This window comes from Parasteatoda tepidariorum, chromosome 4 (assembly GCF_043381705.1).
Source record: "Parasteatoda tepidariorum isolate YZ-2023 chromosome 4, CAS_Ptep_4.0, whole genome shotgun sequence".
In the NCBI taxonomy this organism is placed as follows: domain Eukaryota; kingdom Metazoa; phylum Arthropoda; class Arachnida; order Araneae; family Theridiidae; genus Parasteatoda; species Parasteatoda tepidariorum.
In genome coordinates, this window is record NC_092207.1 from 22,860,840 (window position 1) to 22,882,318 (window position 21,479).

Genomic DNA, 21,479 nt, shown 5'->3' on the forward strand with positions numbered 1-21,479 from the left:
TCTGTTGTATTTTTTTTTAAGAAATTTAAAAAAAAAAAAAAAAAATTTACAAATATTTTACTCCAATGGAAGAATATTTTAATCATTTTCTCAAGTGTAATATTGGAATTGTGTGTTAAGTAAGCAATCCTGTTACAGTTAGTTTGGCAAGGAGGCTAGGTTCATGAAGATTAAGGCTCCACAGTTTCAAAACAAACAGCATGATAATGCATTATAGTTGTCCCTGCATACAGTACATTCCTGATAAACAAAGGTCTAAAATAGAGTGAACTTAAGGCTGCCGCTTAAGGATAAATGAAAAACTAAATTCTAATATCTTGTATACAGTGATGAAATTTAAGTGAAATGTGCAATGAATTGTTTCTTAAATTTTTTTTATATTTCTGCATGTAGGTACTTAAAAACATGCAAATTATTAAAAAAAAAATCAAAGGTTTACTTTCTTAAACTTAACAAACTTTAAAATTGTTTATGTAATCAGTTTTGTATTGTGATAAGAAATCTGTAGCAATGTTTTATAATGTATTTACTCTATTCTTAAATAGTCACTTTACTGATCAAGTTTGTGGATTTTTCTTCTCCATCCTGATCAAGGATACTTTTTTAATGCTGGAATATTTTACATTTAAGATCGAAAACACTTATGTTTAAAAAAGGAAAAGTTTTTCTTTCCGATTTTGTTTCACATCCCTAAAAAAAAAACACCTATATATTCACTTTGATTTTTGATAAAAACCTAGACTGCAACAAAAAATTAAAAAGTTATTTAAGTTTTCTCTGTTGTGTTTATTTAGTCTGATGGCCATCGACGAAGCGAAAGACTAGAAATTTTTGAATTTTCAGGTACTAATTGATATAATTTGCTTTCATGAAGTCTTAGTTACATTTCCATTATAGTGTATTTCTCATTGCTTATTATTTTTTAAATTATTTTAAAAAAATTGAGCATACTTGCCTTTGAATGATTTAATGTAAATATTGAAACCTAGAGAATCAATTCAATTCTACAACTATGTACTTTATTTTGTTTTAGCCAAAAGTTATTCGACAAAATATATTTGCTTTTAAAGGATTTAAATTTGGCCCGGAGTCACAGGAATTTCAGCAAAGAAAAATGTACTTAGAATAGTAAGTATTTTAACAATTTAACAAAGTCGGAATTTTCTACAAACCTTTTTTTTTAATACGTAATTTTAATGAAATAATATTTTTAACCTCTTATGTTATTTCATTTTGCCTTTTTTTTAGCTTAACATTCCATAGTCTAAGAAAAATATCTAGTGTTCTTACAACTAGATCAGTAGATCTTAGAAATTCTACTAAGCATGAGCTTGCAACTCATTTAACTCAAGTGCTGGCAGAATATTGCAATACTTTTACAGGTATCCCATATTTATTTATTATTAATTGTTCAGTTTTTCAATTAAATAAGATTAGTTAGTAAAAAAACAATAAATGTATAATTGATGAAATTTGGTGGTTTAAACACAATGTTATGAATAATACTATTTTTAAATTATTAAAAAAAAAATATTTATGTGTATGAGATGATTATGTTGTTCGTCTAATGTGAGTTTTACTTTTGTTAATATTAATGTTATTCTTAATTTAATGCTAATGAAATAGCAATACTAGGTTGAAACCTGTTCTGTTACATACCGAGATAAAGTGTGCGAACAGTTCTTTATTCATATGCTTTATTTTAAACTGAATAAATATTACATTTCAAAACCTTAATATGCAATAAACTTCTAAATTGACGAACTTTTTACTTGGGTAATTCATAACTTTAAAGGAATTACTTTTTTATAATTATTATTCTCTAAAAAAATGGGTATGTTTTAACACTTTAAAAAAAATTGTATCCTTTAAAATCTTTTTATTTTTTAACTGGCTATGATAACACCTTTTGTACTTGCATATATACTTCATTATTCATAAATAAAATAAGCTTAAATTTTGCTTGTAACTCTTATTTTATTTTCAACTGACTCTGGTACTTCATCCCTGCTTACTATTGCTCCACCTTTATAATTGACTACCCCCTGAACTGCTTATGCATTTCTTAGATATGGTCTCTTATTTCACAATAATCTTATTTTTATACTAGCTTATATTCTTTATAAATTTTTTAATGCTTATTTTAAATTCATCTAGTTACATAAAAAAATTATGACATGATAGGAGATTATTTTAATCACAGCTGCAGAATTTAGATTTAATTCAATTGTTTTTGCACTAACCTTTAGAAAAAATAATACTGTGCATTAAATATTATTTAAAAAATTAAAAACACTGAAGGTTTATTTAATTTAGATCTCTTCTGGGATTGTATGGTTATTTGTAAGAAAACTTGTAATTTTTTTTCTTACTCTCATTACATGCATGTATCTCTATATTTAAAAATGAATTCCAGAACGGCATTTGATATAGTTGTTCTTGTCTTAATCTCATTACAATTCAAATAGAGGGAGATTCAAAATATTTTTCCTTCTTGTATTTCAGACGCAGAAGTACCTGAAATAAATGCAACTAATCAAACAACTCCATCTTCCACAGTGGTATGTGTGTAAAAATAAAAAATTATTTTTTGATTTAGTCTGAATATATTATTTTTAAATTAGGAATCTTAATTATATATTTATTACAAAGGTGAATTAGATTTAAAACTCTCATTTTAACATTTCTGTGAGTTTCAACATATATGCTTTATATAATTATTTCTATCTGTTGTTTAATTTCAGTCATTTGATTGATATAAAAATTATATTTTTCAATCCAGAATTTATTAGGAGAAAGAATAAGTAATAAATTTTAAAAACCAAAAAATTAAAAAGTTGTTAATAAATTTCTTTTTTTAATGCTCTTTTTGAGTGTACTTAAAATAATATTTTTTTTAAATAAAAATATGGATTTTAAAACAAACTTTTTGGTAGTATTTTTAAATAACAAATGTGTGTTAATATTTTAAATAATAAATTATTCATTATTTATAAATATAATTTTGTAAAATCCTAAATTAATTCCATTAGTGAGTTGTTCAGCAATTTGTATTAAAGAATTAACATTAACAATGTAAGTATTAAATAAATTAAATTTTGAAAAATTTAGCATTAAATATTTAATAGCTTAATTGCTATTTACATTTTTATTGATATTTTTATCAATACTCTAAATTAAAATTTATATTTATTTAAATAAATTTTGTTTATTGCTTAGAATTTATTGTAAGTCTTTTTTTCTTCAGACTTCTAGTTCTTCAAAAGCAGTGGAATCTATTGTTGTCACTCCTACTCTTGATCCATCTTTAGCAAGTAAGTGCAGTTTATAGTTGATATTTTAAGTGATTCCGTTCACCCGCTATAAGGTATCAAATATGTCAAAAACCGTGGAAGATACTCGAAATTTAGTTATACTTCAGTGCGGGTGTGTGGGGGGGGGATTTTATGCCAGTAGACAAAATTAAAAACAACTTTTTAATATATATGTATCTAAATTCTTTTCCTTTGTTATTTATAGCTGAAAAGAAAAAGTGTAACATTATGTTCTTGCTTTTCCTTGATACTAGGGATCTAAAGCAAAAAATATATAAATACAATCAAACTAAAATCTAATGATTCAAAAAATCTGAAACATGAAACAGAATTGAGATTTTTTTTTTTATGAAAATGTCTATAACTTAGAGGTTAAAACAATTGAGATCTGCTGATTTTCTCTTCAATGCTATTAATATTTAGCTTCACTAATATTCATTGTTATTTCTGCATCAGTTTGTTTTTCTTTAACTGCACTTGTTTTTTCAAAGACTTTGTTAGTGTGCTTAATGAGGTAAAATAAATGTTTAGCTTATCAAAGAAACAACAAGAAATTTTTTTTTCCTTTTTGATTACTAAAAAGTTTTTGGAAAATAATTGGATGTGGGACTTTGCATTGTATATTGATTCATTATCTAAAATAATGCTTAATAATACTCAACAACATTATCGTTATGAATTTTAAGTGATAATCTAATTTAATTAATTGAACATCAATTTTTGAAATTTCATTTTGTTCTAAAAATTAGATCCACCAGCTGAAACTCCAACTTCATCCACAGTTCAAAGCAAATCAACTCCCTCAGGACAGAAATCAGCTCCATCTAAATCTAAAAATGTAACTCCATCAAAAACTCAGCCAGCTGCCTCTCCTTTACCAATAGTGAGTCGAAAAATTACTTTTTTTTTTTTTTTNTTTTCCGAAAAATTTCTTTTTTTTTTTTTTTGCTGATAGAGTATCTACTTCTATATTTTGCCCTTTTATTTCTCTTGGATTTTTTTTTTCTATTAATATGTCTTTTGAAAATAAAAATTCAAATTAATGGATTAATGAAATAAACGTTTTATTGGTCTTTAAAATTATAATAAAAATACATTCTGAAGCTTCATCTCTAATAAGAATAAAATTATAGAATGAAGAATAGTTTCATTGTAATAGTTAACCATTTTTACTTTCTAATTTTAGCTAACCAAACATAGCAGAATACTAATTGTGTATAATTTCACGAAATGATTATGTATGAATTCAAGTATACTGATAATGTATAACAGAAAATTTAAAGCTGATGATTATGGTTTTAAAAAATTATTTCACTTAAAATCAGTTATTAAATTGTGTTATTTTTACCCTCTAATCATTGTTTATTCATGTATCACTTCTCTTAAGTCCATTGTAGACGCCCGTTCTGTACCTCAAACTAAACGGAAAAGAAAAAGCAATACTGTATCAAAAATAATAACTGAGAAATCACAGCCTGATCTCAATCAATTTGCTGACATCAACTTGCCTGAAGTTGAAAAGTATCGTCAACTGTATGGACAGAGTATATGTAAGTTTTGAACTTTCTTTTTTAATTAGCATATCTTTTGAAAGAATCAAATAGTTTTCAACTGTACTTTTCAATTTTCAGATAATCCCAATCTTCCCACAATAACTGGAATTACTACATTCAGTGCAACTGGTATTCCTCAAACATTTCCAATGGCTCAGCCTATGTCATTCCCCATTATGCAGGTCCAGCCTAGTCAAGTAATAGGAGTACCGGTTATTAGTCAAGGTAGAATAATTTTAGTTATTATTTGTTATAAAAGTTTACAAAATAATTATTTCGAAACATTACATTTCAAAACAAACATTATTTCGAAACATTACATTACATTTCAAAACAAAATTTTGATGAATTAGGATGTCAACTACTGCAAATTTTCTGTATTTTCTAGAAATTAAGTTTGTCAGTTTATGCTTTAAAACAGTTTGATCAGGAAGAATAAAGAAAAACGTATCATCAGAGAATTTTATTTCAACTCTAAAAAGCAGGGAATAGTCAGGGAAAGTTGCATTTTTTTTTTTTTTTTTTTTACAAAAACCTGGAAAATTCCTACATCATACCTGGAAAATAACCAGTCTTTGAATAATCAGTAACAGTAATCAGTTATTGAGATTTGATTTAAATAATTCTAACATCTGTTACAATTTACCATGTTTCCATTCTTATCCAATTATATTTTTTTACCGTGATATTTGACAAAACGAAAAATTTTCTGATGAAAAATTGTATGGTATAAATAAAGTATTGTCTGGTTTTGCGTTGAAATTTTTCTGAAATACTTGAAAAAATTAGGGATTTTTTTTTCTAACTGTTTTAAAATTATAGTTACCAAATGACTAATTTTCTAGGGAAATATTTTGTTTTGAACAGCAAAATATGTGTAATGTTTTAGTAAATTTAAAAAAAAAAGAAATTTATTTTGGTTGTAATATTGGAATGAGTTCAGGCATTCTAACGAGCATTATAATAAAATTGTTTGTTTATGAAACAAGAAAAAAAGAATTACTGTTTAAATGTTGTCTTTTTTCCCAAGATATTTTTCCTGAAAATTCTTAAAACTATTGTTGAAAATTCTTAAAACTATTATATTTCCAGCTGAGTGTAAATCACAAAAAGGTAGGAGTTGGTTAAGAAAGGAAGGTGGACATTTCACTGTCACTAAACTGATTTTTAAAAAGGGCATGCTCCAACTAACAATGCTATTAAGTTATCCATATTGTTATTTTTAGGATAAATTTCTGTATTTCCTTTATTTTGAGTTATATATATATATAGAGAGAGAGAGAGAGTAATTTGAACAGATGTTTCATATGGTAATTCACATTGGCACTCTGACTGATGTATAAACAAATGATGATTTACTCTATATTTTAAAAATTAACACAACTTAGAAAAAAATTACTTATGAATTCGATCGAATTGTTAACTATATTTGTTGCTTATTATGTGCAATTGATCAATATTTCAAGATTTTATTCATTAATGAAAACATAATTTTCTCCCCTAGTGCAAAGCACTCCAGGTGAAGTTATAGTTCCAGGAGAGAATGCTTCTACGGATGAGGATCGTCCCTCAAAAAAGCAAAAGGTAACATTATTTATTATATAAACGTAACCAGGGGTCCGTCCAGGTCAAATTTGTTGCCCTTTAGCGTTACTTTCACAAATTCACCTTTCAGAAAAACTGTTGTTTCATGAAATACTTTTAAAAGAGCAAGTTCTAAGATTCTCCTCTCTGCCTCTTAAAAAAAAATTCTATCCCTGTAAAAACGATACATTTCGGATGAATTATGCATTTCAACTTTCAATGGAACCCTCCCGTAGATTGTTATTATGACATTGAAGAATTCGCTTCCCTCCCAATTTTTATTTTATAACCGCCGTTTAACAGCTGACCCAATTTTTGGGTTTATGACTATTAATGTTCAACTCCGTAGCCTTGTAATTTTGAACCCAATCCAGAAGACAAGGGAACTCCTGGATCAAGTATTGGGAGAAATTTGCCTTCGTGGAGGACTTTTTTTGATGGACTTAACCCACATTTGTGTTACATGGAGAGGTAGACCACGAGAACCTCCCGCGATTAGCCTGACGGCAAGGGGTCTATAACCCATGATTCGTCTACCAGAGGATATTTCACGTCAGCACTGTGGTGGGTGCGAGCCAGATGCGGAATTCATATCAACCAGCCATCGCCAGGATCAAACCCCGGTTCACCTCGTTAGATGGCGAACGCTCTCTCCCCTGAGCCATCGCTGCTCTTCCCGCCCAATTTGTAAGAAGAGCGCTTTTCTTCCCCATGCCTAGCCGAGAGCATGCTGTGACCATGAAATGCTGTGGGAGGCAAGAAGCGTCAGCCGCTCTGTTCCTTACTTGAAGTGGGGGGGAAAACGTCAGAACCACGCAAACCCCGTTCTCGTTGCGATCTACAGAAAATAGGAGTTTTTCTGCCGGTTGTCTTTTACGAATAGGTAGCACATGTTATGTCAGATGGTGTGGTAAGCCTAAAAAGTTGCTAATGCCAATTTAAAGTGAGCTTTATTTTTGCTGTGTTTTTTAAAATGAAACAATGAGACTCTCACTCTATAAACTTTACAGAAAGACGAAATTCAAACATTATCTTAAACTTTATTCTAACAGACTTTTATTTTTTATGAAATTTTTTTTTTCCCCTATGGAATTTTTTTCTGTATGAGTTAGTCGAAAATGTTATAATGAAAATACCTTTTAGTGCTAGTACCATTAAATGCATGTTTTGATTAAATTCAAGTTAAAAGTTTACTAAGGACAATGATTTTTGTGGATTTTTAAATTTGGACTCAATTTTTAAGCTCAAAATTTTACAATAGCAAAATTGTTTTTGAATATATGAGAAAAAATATATAGAAATTTTTAAAGATTTTTATTTGTAGTAACAATTTGTGAAAATATTTTTTTACTTAACCATATTTTTGTGTTGATTTTTTAATATAATTTTTAATTTTCACAAATTATGTCTAAATTTTCACAAAATAGGTACCTCTCAAAGAAACCTAGACAGACCCCTGGTAACATTATTTATTTTGTCTAAATTGAGAATGTATTATGAGCTAATTTTTAAAAGTCATTATCCTATTAGATAACTGATTTTTTTTTCTTCTAATAGGCTTCAGAAAAATCTGAAAAAAGAGGTAAGCTTTATTTGAATCATTTAAACAATATTTGAAAATTCAAATAAATAAGCTTTGTAGTCATCATTCATTGACTATCAAGCTTATTTATTTGAAATTTTGCTGTTTGCTTATTATAATATTAATTTCTTACTTGTGCTATGTTTATAAATGTTTCATTTTTAATTAATTAACTCTTATTGTTTATCCTATGTTTGTTTTTTTTCCCAAACATGCTTCAAAAACTTTTTTTTCTAACATTACTTTTTTGAGTCATTTAACACAATGCATTTGTTGAGTTTTTATCTTTTCTCTCATTTAACTAGTTAGCTCAAAATGTTTGCTAATCTTTGGTAAACATAGGTCCCATAATATAATGCATAATTTTTCCTCTTTTTTTATCAGGCTTATTTTACAACACTTGATCAAATTACTTAAAATACTTAATTCTACATACAATTAGACAACAAGAATTTTTATTGTTTCTATCAAAGTAAATTTTCAAAAATANCTTCCTGAACGACAGCGGGTGCTATATGAGTTTTAAAAAAAAATAAATAAATAAAAATGATGATAAACTGCTTGTGAGATGGGTCCTTTTATTTGTTTTTATAGTAAATAAAATTCTGAATTTAAATAGAGAACAAGTGAAAAGAAACTTAAGTTATTATTTTTTAACCTCATAAATAAATGATAGGGAACCATTTCTTCCCGTTTTGAAATATGACACCTAAGGCAATTTATCGAGCAGGCGCTGTTACATGCTTCAATAATGCAATTGTAGAAATGTAAGTTTGTGGAAAAATGATTATATGGCGTGCACTGCAGATTTCATTCTTTTGAGAATTTTATTCACAAAAATATAGTCATATGGGAAATTATTTTTTTTTTAAGGAACAGATAAAAAATTTTACCTAAATTTTAAAAGACCACTTTTCTTCTTGTTATTAATCAAAGATAATCTGATTTGATTCATTTCTAGTTAAATTTAAAAAAGCATAAATGTTTACCTGTGCGAATTTCAATATATGTATGTTTAGATAAGCAAAAAATTTTCCTACAATAGTCTGAAAAAATTTCATCTGGAGTTATGTGTCTTGGAGGCATTTATTTTATTTCAATTTGATTATTTCTATGGTTTCATTCCATCTTTCTTTTAAGCATTATTGTATATGTTTCAAATTAAGTTTATGCATGCACATCTGGTATTTAATTTTTATCTACTATTTTTTAAATTTGTTATAAGTTTAGGTTAGCCTAAATTTTACATAAAATTTTGCAATTTAATTATGTATGAATTCATAATGATAATGTATAACCAAAAATTTAAAACTGATGATTATGATTTTAAAAAATTATTTTACTTAAAATCAGTTATCAAATTGTGTTGTTTTTACTCTCTAATCATTGTTTATCTGTGCATCTCTTCTCTGTAGTCCATTGTAGACGCCCGTTCTGTACCTCAGACTAAACGGAAAAGAAAAAGCAATACTGTATCAAAAATAATTACTGAGAAATCACAGCCTGATCTCAATCAATTTGCTGACATTAACTTGCCTGAGGTTGAAAAGTATCGTCAACTGTATGGACAGAGTATATGTGAGTTTTGAACTTTCTTTTTTAATTAGCATATCTTTTAAAAGAATCGAATAGTTTTCAACTGTACTTTTTTCGTTTTAGATAATCCCAATCTTCCCACAATAACTGGAATTACTACATTCAGTGCAACGGGTATTCCTCAAACATTTCCAATGGCTCAGCCTATGTCATTCCCCATTATGCAGGTCCAGCCTAGTCAAGTAATAGGAGTACCCGTCATTAGTCAAGGTAGAATAATCTCAGTTATTATTTGTTATAAAAGTTTACAAAATAATTATTTAAAACATTACATTTCAAAACAAAATTTTATTGAATTTAGGATGTCAAGTACTGCAAATTTTCTGTATTTTCTAAAAATTAAAACAGTTGAAAGATCGGGGCTCCCATGGACCAGGAAGAATAAAGAAAAATGAATTGTCAGAGAATTTTATTGCAACTCTAAAAAGCAGTGACTGGAAAATTCCTATATCATACCTGAAAAATAATCAGTCTTTGAATAATCAGTAGCAGTAATCACTTATTGAGATTTGATTTAAATAATTCTAACATCTGTTACAATTATTTGTAGTAAAATTTCCAAATTTTAGTGAAATTTTTCCATGTTTCCATTCTAATTCAATGATATCTTTTTATCATAATATTTGACAAAACGAAAAATTTTCTGATGAAAAATTTTATGGCATAAAGTATTGTCTGGATTTGTATTGAAATTTTTCTGAAATACCTGAAAAAGTCAGGGTTTTTTTTTTCTTTTTTACTGTTTTGAAATTATAGTTAGCAAATGTCTAATTTTCAAGAGAAATATTTTGTTTTGGACAGGCAAAATATGTGTAATGTTTTAGTAAATGAAAAAAAAAACTTACTTAATTTTGGTTGTAATATTGGAATGAGTTCAGACATTCTAACGGGCATTATGATAAAATTGTTTGTTTATGAAACAAGAAAAAAAGAATTATTGGTTACATTTTGTCTTTTTCCCCAAGATATTTTTCCTGAAAATTCTTAAAACTATTGGTTACCCTGTATTTCCAGCTGAGTGAAAGTCATTAAAAGGGTAGGAGTTAGTTAAGAAAGGAAGGTGGGCATTTCACTGTCATAAACTGATTTTTAAAAAGGACATGCTCCAACTAACAATGCTATTAAGTTATCCAAATTGTTATTTTTAGGGTTATTTCCTTTATTTTGAGTTACATACATATATGAGTTATATATACATATGTGAGTTATATATACATATATGAGTTTCATATGGCGATTCCATTGGCACTCTGGCTGATGTATAAACAAATGATGATTTACTGTATATAGTAAAATTTAAAAATTAACGCATCTTAGAAAAAAATTATTTAGGAATTAGATCGAATTGTTAACTATATTTGTTGCTTATTATTCGCAATTGATCAATATTTCGAGATTTTATTTATTAATGAAAACATAATTTTTTCCCCATAGTGCAAAGCACTCCAGGTGAAGTTATAGTTCCAGGAGAGAATGCTTCTACAGATGAGGATCGTCCCTCAAAAAAGCAAAAGGTAACATTATTATATAAACGTAACCAGGGGTCAGTCCAGGTCAAATTTGTTACCCTTTAGCGGTACTTTCACAAATTTAACTTTAGGAAAAACTGTTGTTTCACAAAATACTTTTAAAAGAGCAAGTTCTAAGATTCTCCTCTCTGCCTCTTTAAAAAAAAATTTTTTTATCCCTGTAAAAACGATAAATTCCGTATGAATTATGCGTTTTAACGGAACCCTCCCGTGGATTGTTATTATGACATCGAAGGGAATTCGCTTCCCTCCCAATTTTTATTTTATAACCATCGTTGAACAGCTGACCCAATTTTTGGGTTTACGACTATTAATTTTCAACTCCGTAGCCTTGTAATTTTGAACCCAATCCAGAAGACGAGGGAACTCCTGGATCAAGTATTGGGAGAAATTTGCCTTCGTGGAGGACTTTTTTTGATGAATTTAACCCGCATATGTGTTACATGGAGAGGAAGAGCACGAGAACCTCCCATGGTTAGCCTGGCGGCAAGGGGACTGTAACCCATGATTCGTCTACCACTGAGGATATTTCACGTCAGCACTGTGGTCGGTGCAAGCCGGATGCGGAATTTATATCAACCAACCATCGCCAGGATTGAACCTCGGTTCATTTCGTTGGAAGACGAACGCTCTCTCCCCTGAGCCATCGCTGCTCTTCCCGCTCGATTTGTAAGAAGAGCGCTTTTCTCCCCCATGCCTAGCCGGATGCATGGTGTGATCATGAAATGCCGAGGGAGGCAAAAAGCGTCAGCCACTCTGTTCCTTACTTGGAGTGGGGAGAAAAACTTCAGTACCATGCAAACCCCGTTCTCGTTGTGATCTACAGAAAATATGAGCTTTTCTGCCAGTTGTCTTTTACGAATAGGTAGCACACGTTATATAAGATGGTGTGGTAAGCCTAAAAAGTCGCTTATGCCATATTAAAGCGAGCTTTATTTTTGCTGTGTTTTTTAAAATGAAACAATGAGACTCTCACTCTATAAACTTTGCAAAAAGTCAAAATTCAAACATGATCTTAAACATTATTGTAAATTTATTCTAACAGACCTTTATTTTTTATGAATTTTTTTTTCCCCTATGAAATTTTTTTCTGTATGAGTTAGTCGAAAATGTTATAATGAAAATACCTTTTAACTGCATTTAATGGTGCTAGTACCATTAAATGCATGTTTTTATTAAATTCAGGTTAAAAGTTTACTATGGACAATGATTTTTATGGATTTTTAAATTTGGACTCAATTTTTAAGCTCAAAATTTTACAATAGCAAAATTGTTTTTGAATATATGAGAAAAAATATATAGAAATCTTTAATGATTTTTATTTGTAGTAACAATTTGTGAAAATATTTTTTTACTTTACCATATTTTTGTGTTGATTTTTTTAATATAATTTTTTATTTTCACAAATTATGTCTAAATTTTCACAAAATAGGTACCTTTCAAAAAAAACCTAGACAGACCCCTGGTAACATTATTTATTTTGTCTGAATTGAGAATGTATTATGAGCTAGTTTTTGAAAGTCATTATCCTATTAGATAACTGATTTTTTTTTCTTCTAATAGGCTTCAGAAAAATCTGAAAAAAGAGGTAAGCCTTATTTGAATCATTTAAACAATATTTGAAAATTGAAATAAATAAGCTTTGCAGTCATCATTCATTGACTACCAAGCTTATTTATTTGAATTTTTGCTGTTTGCTTTTTATAATATTAATTTCTTACTTGTGCTATGTTTATAAATGTCTCGTTTTTAATTAATTAACTCTTATTGTTTATGAAATTTAGTCTATCCTATGTTTTTTTTTTTCCCAAACGTGCTTCAAAAACTTTTCTTCTAACATAACCTTTTAAGGTTGATAATGCATTTGTTGAGTTTTTATCTTTTCTCTCGTTTATTTAACAAGGTACTTCAAAAAATTTGCTATTCTTTGGTAAACATAGGTCCCATGATATAATGCACTATTTTTCCTCTTTTTTTAATCAGACTTATTTTACAACAATTTGATCAGATTACTTAATTCTACATACAATTAGACAACAAGAGAATTTTTATGGTTCCTATCAAAGTTAATTTTCTAATATAGTTTATGATCTAAATGATTATCTAAGCTCTAAATGAGCATGCCAAAATAATATTTGGGAATTTAACCAATCTAATAAGTTTCTATATTCTATTCAATAATTTAACTAGGTAAATTTAATCTTAAAAATACTTTATGCATGTTGTTTAGGTGATGCTAATGACGATGAAGAAGACTGTGATAAGCCATTAGCTTCATTGATTGGACACCCTATTGTAAGTTGCAAATCTCTCATCATTCATTTGATATATTTATAAATAACTGATTAGAGTTTGATCCTATGATTGTGAAACATTTTTAGGGATTAATACAAAATAATTTTACTACCCTTTATCTGCCTCTTAACAAAAAATATACTTTTTTTATTTATTTAATAAGCATTACCATCACACAAAAATATTAATTTGATTCATTTATAATAAATTAGCTCTATGATATTTAATATATTTGGTGAGAAATAATCGCTGTAAACTAATTATTAATTTTTAAAATATATTTTAGATTTTATACTTTATAATAATAACTTTTAACGGAAATAGATATTCAGTTAGAAATGTTATATTAGCCTCTAAAATTTGAATTTTCTGTAAAACATTTTATTGATTGAGTGGCACACACAAATTATACAGAGATGATTGTGCTCCGAAAAAAATCCAGATTACCGGATTTTTCGCTAACCGTGATTCGGAAATCTAAAGTCTAGAAGTTTCAGGAAATCATCGATCACATTTATGTTTAAAAATTCTTATCTAGTATTAGAACTAGATTGTTATATATCTTATCGAAATATTAGAACTAGAATTTATGCTTGGTATCTCTTTCATTTGTAAATATTTTCTCTGGTAGAATAATGTGATTAGACATAAAAGTAAACATATACATAATTTTTCATTTGAATTATGCTGCATATAATTTATTTAGAATGAAGACATTAATTTTTGGAAATGTGTCATTAATGATTTTACTCCGGAAATTTTCAGGATTTTTGAGTTGGGCTCACAATCACCTCTGAAGATATCAATTTTAATTTTGTATTAAAAGCTTCAGTACTCAAGCTCAAGTTATACTGAAATTGTTTAAAATTGACGCACTTTTGTTCAAAATAAGCATAATATTTTATCTTAATTAATGTATTTATTTATTTTTATCTTTGTAGGATAGTGTTTTAGAAAAAAACATTTCAGATATTGTTGAGCAAACTGATTTGCAAGATATAACAATAAATAAAGTTATACAAAAAGTAAGTGTTTTCTGTTTATTTCTAATGAGTTTATAATTTTGTGATTTTTTTCTTTATATTTTTTATATTCATTATTTTTTATATTTTTTCTTTATATCTTTTAACTTAGCAATGCTCCTTGTATTCATTTTTTCCAATAAACATTTTCAATAATAATTCAATTTTCAGTAAAAAATATTGTGTTAAAATATACAAAAAGTTGAGTAGTCTAGATCAAACTTCATTTCTTGAAGATAAAAAAAAAAGGTTTATTATGTCACATTTTTACTTAACTTAAATTTTAAAAACTAACATTACTTTATTGTAGTATATAGTATTTGGTAGTTAATGAAATATAAATAAAAATATGTCTTATTATTCAACATGTTTGTCTATTGTCTTATTATTCAATAATGTCGCAAATCTTTTTTCCTTATTCTATCAACATTTGCTGTGTTTTTTGTAATAAATACGTTTTAAACCAATATCTGTATACATCAAAATCGGGGTTAAATTTTTATAAATGAAATCTACTTAGTTATTAGCTTTCATATCGAACTCTAATTTTCTAATAAAGTAAAATAAATGTATAAAAGAAACTGCAATTTTCTTTTTAAATTTCAATTTATTGTAATTATACTGCATTTCACACTGTCAATACCTTCATACTATTATAGAATGAAAAAAAACTTAACCACCAAAGTTTACAGGTGGTTGAACTTTTAAATATAATTACTAAAAAAAATTATGTTGCAATGCTTTGTTTTAAAAATTTCTTCATAATATTTGTTAATTTAACCTTGAAATTCGGCCTATGATTTGTTATACAACATTTAAAATTTTTCATGCATTGCCTGATATCATTTTAAGGGTGGTACAACATATTTTTGTGTAATAATTACTAAACAATGATGATAAACATATATTTTTTCGTCTATTAAAGTAAACTTGTATTATTTTAGATTTACAGTATGTACCCAAAGTTTGATTTGTCTTATCGCAAGGAGTTTATCAAATCGACTGTTAGAAATGTAAGTATTTGCCTTTGTTTAATTTAAAATTATCTGCTGGGTGAAATAAATTTGTTTGAAAGAGTAATTTCTTTTTAAAAATAAATCAAGATGTTTATAATTAAGTTGGAAAATTTTCTGGTTTATTTAAATAATACCTCTGACTTTTACCAAAATTATTTCTTTAAGCAAATGTTATTTCAATGTATTTACTGCAACTGCACAAATTTTTTTTTCAAATGTGTCAGTTGTAAAACTGAGTGTTAATGGCAGAAAGTAGAGGGGACTAAGTTGATAAAAAAAGAAGAAAAAAAAAGCAGTTTTGTAAATGAATAATAAAAATTACAGTTTTTGACAGTTTAGTCAGTAAAGGGAAAAAAAACGCAAAACATAGGATAAATATTCAATGGTTTCATATCCCATCCTTTTAAATGTTTTCGAAAATTGAAATAGTATTATAGGGGAACGAAGTAGACATTTAAAAAAATCGAGAGATTTATTGATGTGCAGATCATTATTATTATATTGAGGGGAAATTGAACTATTAAAAAAAATGTTTTGAATTTAGTCTTAGTCTGAATTAGCTAAATTTCATTTACCGTAGATTCCGGCGCATAACGCACACCCGTAATTTCTAATTACTTTTTTTAAATTTTAAGATATACTCTTCGTATAACGCGCACGAAAATTTGGATTGTACATGTGCAATATCGTCTTTCAAGATCATAAATAAAAAGTTTTTTTCCCTATCTTTTGCAAAAATAAAAGAACTGAATTTGACATCTATGTGAGGGTAGAATTGAAAGAGCAATAATGTGATTCTGGATGGACAAAAACAGTGTTAAATTGTGGGTTAAAAACATCTGGCAAATCCGTCCTGGTTGCGTTAGAAAACCACGAAGCCTTTTAGAGTGAGACATGTTTAGGTCCAACCTTACAGATAATTAAAAAAAAAATGTTATTATAATACAAAAAAATTTTAATAATTGTAATTGATAGCGGAAGACGAATATAATGAACTATTTATGTAATAACAAAAATCAATGAAGTATATAGGTAAAGGTATGTTATTTCTTTAAAATAAAAGTATTTTTCTATATTTAAATTTTTTTAATCCATAATTTTTTATATTCGGCGTATACCGCGCACCCATAGATTTGAATGTTTTTTTTTCGTATTAAAAGTGCGCATTATACGCCGGAATATACGGTAACTATTCAGAGAAAATATAACTGGGCCTCCATATGTTTTGTTTTATACTAGAAATTTATTTTTTTATATGTATATATATATTCTACATGTGTTATAAGGCAAGACCAATGATCTCACAGAACTACTTAGTTGGAAGATTTTAATTCTTGTTTTTTTAAACTCCTATAATTTGCCTCCTAAAACGTGTTTAGATCGCTGGTGTCTTTTGATTTAAACACCCTCAAATTATTATTGCATTTTCTGTTATTTTTTGATAGAGGTGTCAGCTGTTATGATTTATCTGTAAATATTACGATTTCATTGTCAAGATTATGATCTTATAATTGAGTAATAATAATTACTGTTTTTGACAGTTTTCAATATAGTTCAAGAAAAATATGAAAATCTCATGACGAAGTTATACCTCTTATAATTGAACAATTTATTCCCCACCCCCTTTTTTTTTAGTTTTAATAATTTTTCTAACAGGAAAAAAATTTCCCAATGTGATTAATGTGGTTGAAGATATACTGGTATAATTTTATATTAAAATGTGCTTAAATTACATTCATTAAAACATGAAAAAGTTTCATGCATGAAATGAAAAAATAATACATTATTTAAGAAATAAAATTTTGTGTATACACACCGTTAACTAACTCTATGAACAAATCATCTAGTTTAACATTAGTTTTTTATGATATTAGTTTTAATTTTATTTCATTTACAAAACTTACAACTTTAATCCATCATAAAAACATATAATTAATTTCAAGTGGAATAATTATACATTTTCAAAAGAGTCAAATTTGTCAATAACTGTTTGAAGTGAAAAAAATAACATAGTTTTAAAATTTCTCAAGAGAAAGTATTTATTCCAATTGAATTACTAATTATTTTATAGATCTCATCAGAACCCTTAAAAATAGCCGAAATATTAAATTAATGAAAAATATACATCTCAGTGCTAATAAAAAAGTATTTATTGAAATAGTGAGTTTATGCATCTTTGGCAGAAAATGGGTTAAATATCTATATAAAATGAAATAGTATATGCTCCTTAAAATTGTGCTGATATAAATTCCAAAGACGCTTATTATTTATTTTTGTGTTATTGTACTTTTGAGTACTGGTAGTTAGTTTGGAAGGTTAGCACTTCTGTTTTTTGGGTTATAATACAGATTGATTTTGCACTGCTGATAAAAAAAACGGGGGAATAAAACAGTTATAAATCCCAGACTTATATCAAATACTGATTGTATGAATTTAATTTTTCTGTAAATTTTATTTAAGTTCTCGGAAATAATCGTGAAAAAGTAGATGAGATGATGAAATGTTTACATCTGGTTCGAGTTTTTATTTCTAAATTGTCATATGTTTTTCAAACATTTTAAACTTGCTTTAAGTTTTTTTTAAAAAACTATATTACTTCTTATAGCTTTTGTATAAATTGGGAGAAAAAAATAACTCAAATGTTCCAAGTGGAGATCGCAATACCAACAGCCCTGATTGTTCTGTTACAACAACAGATATCCAAGATAATAGCATGGATGAATCTTCTGAAGCTAGTGCAAAATCTTGATGCATATCAGTCTCACAATTCATATGTAAATGAACTTTTCATTTCCTTCATCTTCCTCTTAAACTAGCTACTATTCCGACTGATGAACTTTTTTTTTTTTTACTTATATAAGTGTTACAGCACAAATTTCTATGTTACAACCATGGTCATTTCTCATTAATTTAAAGGAAGAAACAGAGAATATTGTATATCTATATATATATATAAGTTGAATATGAAATTAAAAACATTTTAATAAAAAATTAAGTTGGTTTCATTATATTTTGTGTGTTAGAAAAAGTTGAAAAGAGAGAATAATTTTTAAATGGAGTTCTTTCATAAAAAAATTTTCTTCATATTATTAGAAATCAAGTTTTTAAAGCATATTAACCCGTTTCAATTGAAGCTGGCTAACATGATTTAAAAACTCCATTAATCAATAGAATATGTATATCAATCAATATATGAATGGTTTTTAATCAGTACCGGCCAGGTAGCCGAGCGGTTAGCATGCCTGAGTGTGAAAACAATGGTTGCGGTTTCGAATCCCGCTCTGGGTGGATGTTTCTCTCTATGTGTTGTCCTCTGTGTGAATGTGGCCCACCCTATGAACAGGTATTTATGGTAGTGTGGCGTGCATAATGTTGCTTGCCTCCGTGACTTAGGTTCACAGGTGCCCACTGGGTAACGTTAAATGAGCAACACTTCCGGCATCTTCCGAGGTGAAGAACAAAAGTTCATACAGTGCCTGCCGTTAGAGAGAAGAAGAAAAAGAAGCAAAGGTATGGTTCGAAACATAATAAGAGCCTAAAGACCATCAATTTATATCTTTAGCTTTTTTTCCTCTTAAGGAGTTAAAAAATTTTCAAAATTACACTAAATTAATTAGATCACTGTTATAGTAATATTTAAAAAATTTAAACCAAAAGAAAATATATGCATGCATAATAAAATAAGATTTTTGTGCAACTTTCTCTGAATAAATGGTGGCACTTAATGCTAATTTATAAATACTCTAAAACATCAGTTCCCTATAGGGGCTGCGTAAGAACCCTACGGTACCGTGAAAGAGTAAAAGAGGTTCTGTGAATTGGTTCTTATAACCAGTGAGTTTTGAAACCTCCGATTATATTTAGATCTAACCTGTAGTTCATAATTTATTTGATCTTTGGGTTATCTTTAAGAAATTATTTGAAGTAAAGTGGAAATGGCTTTTTTTTAAAAATATATAATAATTCTAACAATAATATATTTGACAAATTAAGAAAAGAACAAGCATTTATAAAATATTGCATTATAGTTGCAAATCAAGATAAAATAACTAACTTTGAAAGTTTATAGCAAATCTTTTAAGTTATTTCGAAGTAAACCATAATTCCTTCCTATTTTATTTCATATATTATATTATTTTCAGCTTATGTGTATACACCAAAAACAAATTCTTATCTAGCATAGATATAGCACAAGGACTGCAAATTAACTTGTCATACATAAAACCTAATTTTAGATTAATGATAAAAGAATGAAAAATCTTCATTCTTTTAATTAAAATTTTTTAAAATAGTCTTTTATAGGTAATAGTGTTCACAATTACTTTAAAACTTTATTTCTTAAGTCGGGGTTCTGCTGGAACAAGGTTGATTTTATAACAGGGGTGGCCAACATTGAAGGCCTCTTTGAAGGATTATTTGTGGCTCTTGATAAATGTACTCGAGATCCCTTTTCATTTTTGTGCTATTATACAGTAGGGAACCGATTATCCGGAACGATCGGGACCATCGATATTCCGGATAACTGATTTTTCCGGTTTTCTGAATCGCTAAAAAAAGCCGTTTTAGTTATTGTTAAAACCAACTAAAGAAAAGAAAAATTGGAAATAATCTTAAAAAGAAGAAAAAACGATGAAGTAATACACTAATGATTATTACCAAAATGATGGTAAAGTAAACATCTTTCAAAAAAGAACAAAAAATCCTAAAAATCTTATGAGGAAAAAAAATTTTTTTTTTTTAAAGTAGCGGGAAAATTTATCGAATTTCGTTCCGGTTTTCTGATTTCCGGATAACGGGTTCTGTACTGTATTTTTAAAAAATTATTATCATTCCGTATGTGTTTCAAAATGTCTTTTAAATTACTGAAAACAAATATGAAAGACTAAGTGCTACGTTGTCCAAATCAAAGTGAGTTTTCCATTTCCAATATAATTATGACCCAAAAAGCATCTGGAGAATTAGAATTAATAGAGGTGCAAGAAAATCAAGCTCTACAATTAAAATATAAGTCGACGTCATTACTGAATTTTGGAAGTTTGTAAAAGAATCGAAGTATCCTGAATTAAAAAAGGCTGATTGTAGAATTATTTCAGTATTAGGAACAACGTTCTTATGTGAATCATTTTATTCCACTTTAAAATTCGTGAAATCCAAACAACGATCAGTATTAGTTACCCAGCATCTCAAAGAATAACTGAGAAGTGCTGTCACCAATTATTCATCATATTTTAAAGAATTATCAAGAGAAGTAAAATAAATGTGTTAAGTTTTTAATATTTAAATTCCAAACACATATTTTGTACTTATACTTATATGTTCTCAATAAATATAATTTATGTAAAAAAATATTTTTAATACCTTTTTTGCATACCTTTTAATTACGTATTTAATTACGGCTCGCGAAAAATGGCTCGACTCTAAAGGAGCTTGGCCACCCCTGTTATATACGGTTCCGTAGTTGAAAAAATTAATTCTCATATTTTTTCATACTTGTATATAATGTTGTATATATTTATAATTACATTTATCATTGACTAAAGGGACTTCCCCAGTATTCACCCCAAATTTACAGACTATGAAATTATCTTCAGCTCTTAAATTGACTTTAACTCAGATATGACTGTAATTCTACGGAGGCTTCACTGCCACCACTCGAATCTCTTCTTTACCAATGCCATTAGTCTCAATTATTTTAACAGACCAGATGAAAGAGTGAGATGCCCACACTGCCACCACTCGAATCTCTTCTTTACCAATGCCATTAGTCTCAATTATTTTAACAGACCAGATGAAAGAGTGAGATGCCCGCACTCCCACCACTCGAATCTCTTCTATACCAATGCCATTAGTCTCAATTATTTTAACAGACCAGATGAAGGAGTGAGATGCCCGCACTTCCACCACTCGAATCTCTTCTTTACCAATGCCATTAGTCTCAATTATTTTAACAGACCAGATGAAGGAGTGAGATGCCCGCTTCGCGTAGGT

The 21,479-nt window shown here is 27.8% G+C and overlaps 1 protein-coding gene across 9 annotated transcripts in view; it reads left to right on the plus strand.

The window, feature by feature from the left end:
- The window catches only part of LOC107438257 (uro-adherence factor A), a 56,159-nt gene extending 37,673 nt beyond the window's left edge, over positions 1-18,486 (plus strand). For 6 of the 9 annotated variants that reach the window (XM_043046143.2, XM_071179525.1, XM_071179528.1 and 3 more), the window contains 13 exons: positions 1,034-1,128; positions 1,249-1,382; positions 2,506-2,561; positions 3,248-3,314; positions 4,064-4,197; positions 9,449-9,611; positions 9,693-9,839; positions 11,064-11,143; positions 12,722-12,746; positions 13,389-13,453; positions 14,395-14,478; positions 15,420-15,488; positions 18,097-18,486. In XM_043046143.2, the coding sequence (XP_042902077.1) occupies positions 1,034-1,128; positions 1,249-1,382; positions 2,506-2,561; positions 3,248-3,314; positions 4,064-4,197; positions 9,449-9,611; positions 9,693-9,839; positions 11,064-11,143; positions 12,722-12,746; positions 13,389-13,453; positions 14,395-14,478; positions 15,420-15,488; positions 18,097-18,240 (1,263 nt within the window). In that variant the 3' untranslated portion in view covers positions 18,241-18,486. Of the gene's footprint in view, positions 1-1,033; positions 1,129-1,248; positions 1,383-2,505; positions 2,562-3,247; positions 3,315-4,063; positions 4,198-4,701; positions 4,865-4,945; positions 5,093-6,371; positions 6,452-9,448; positions 9,612-9,692; positions 9,840-11,063; positions 11,144-12,721; positions 12,747-13,388; positions 13,454-14,394; positions 14,479-15,419; positions 15,489-18,096 lie in introns of all 9 variants that reach the window. The other 3 variants (XM_071179524.1, XM_071179529.1, XM_071179527.1) reach the window with 1 other exon arrangement.
- Positions 18,487-21,479: the final 2,993 nt, after the last annotated feature.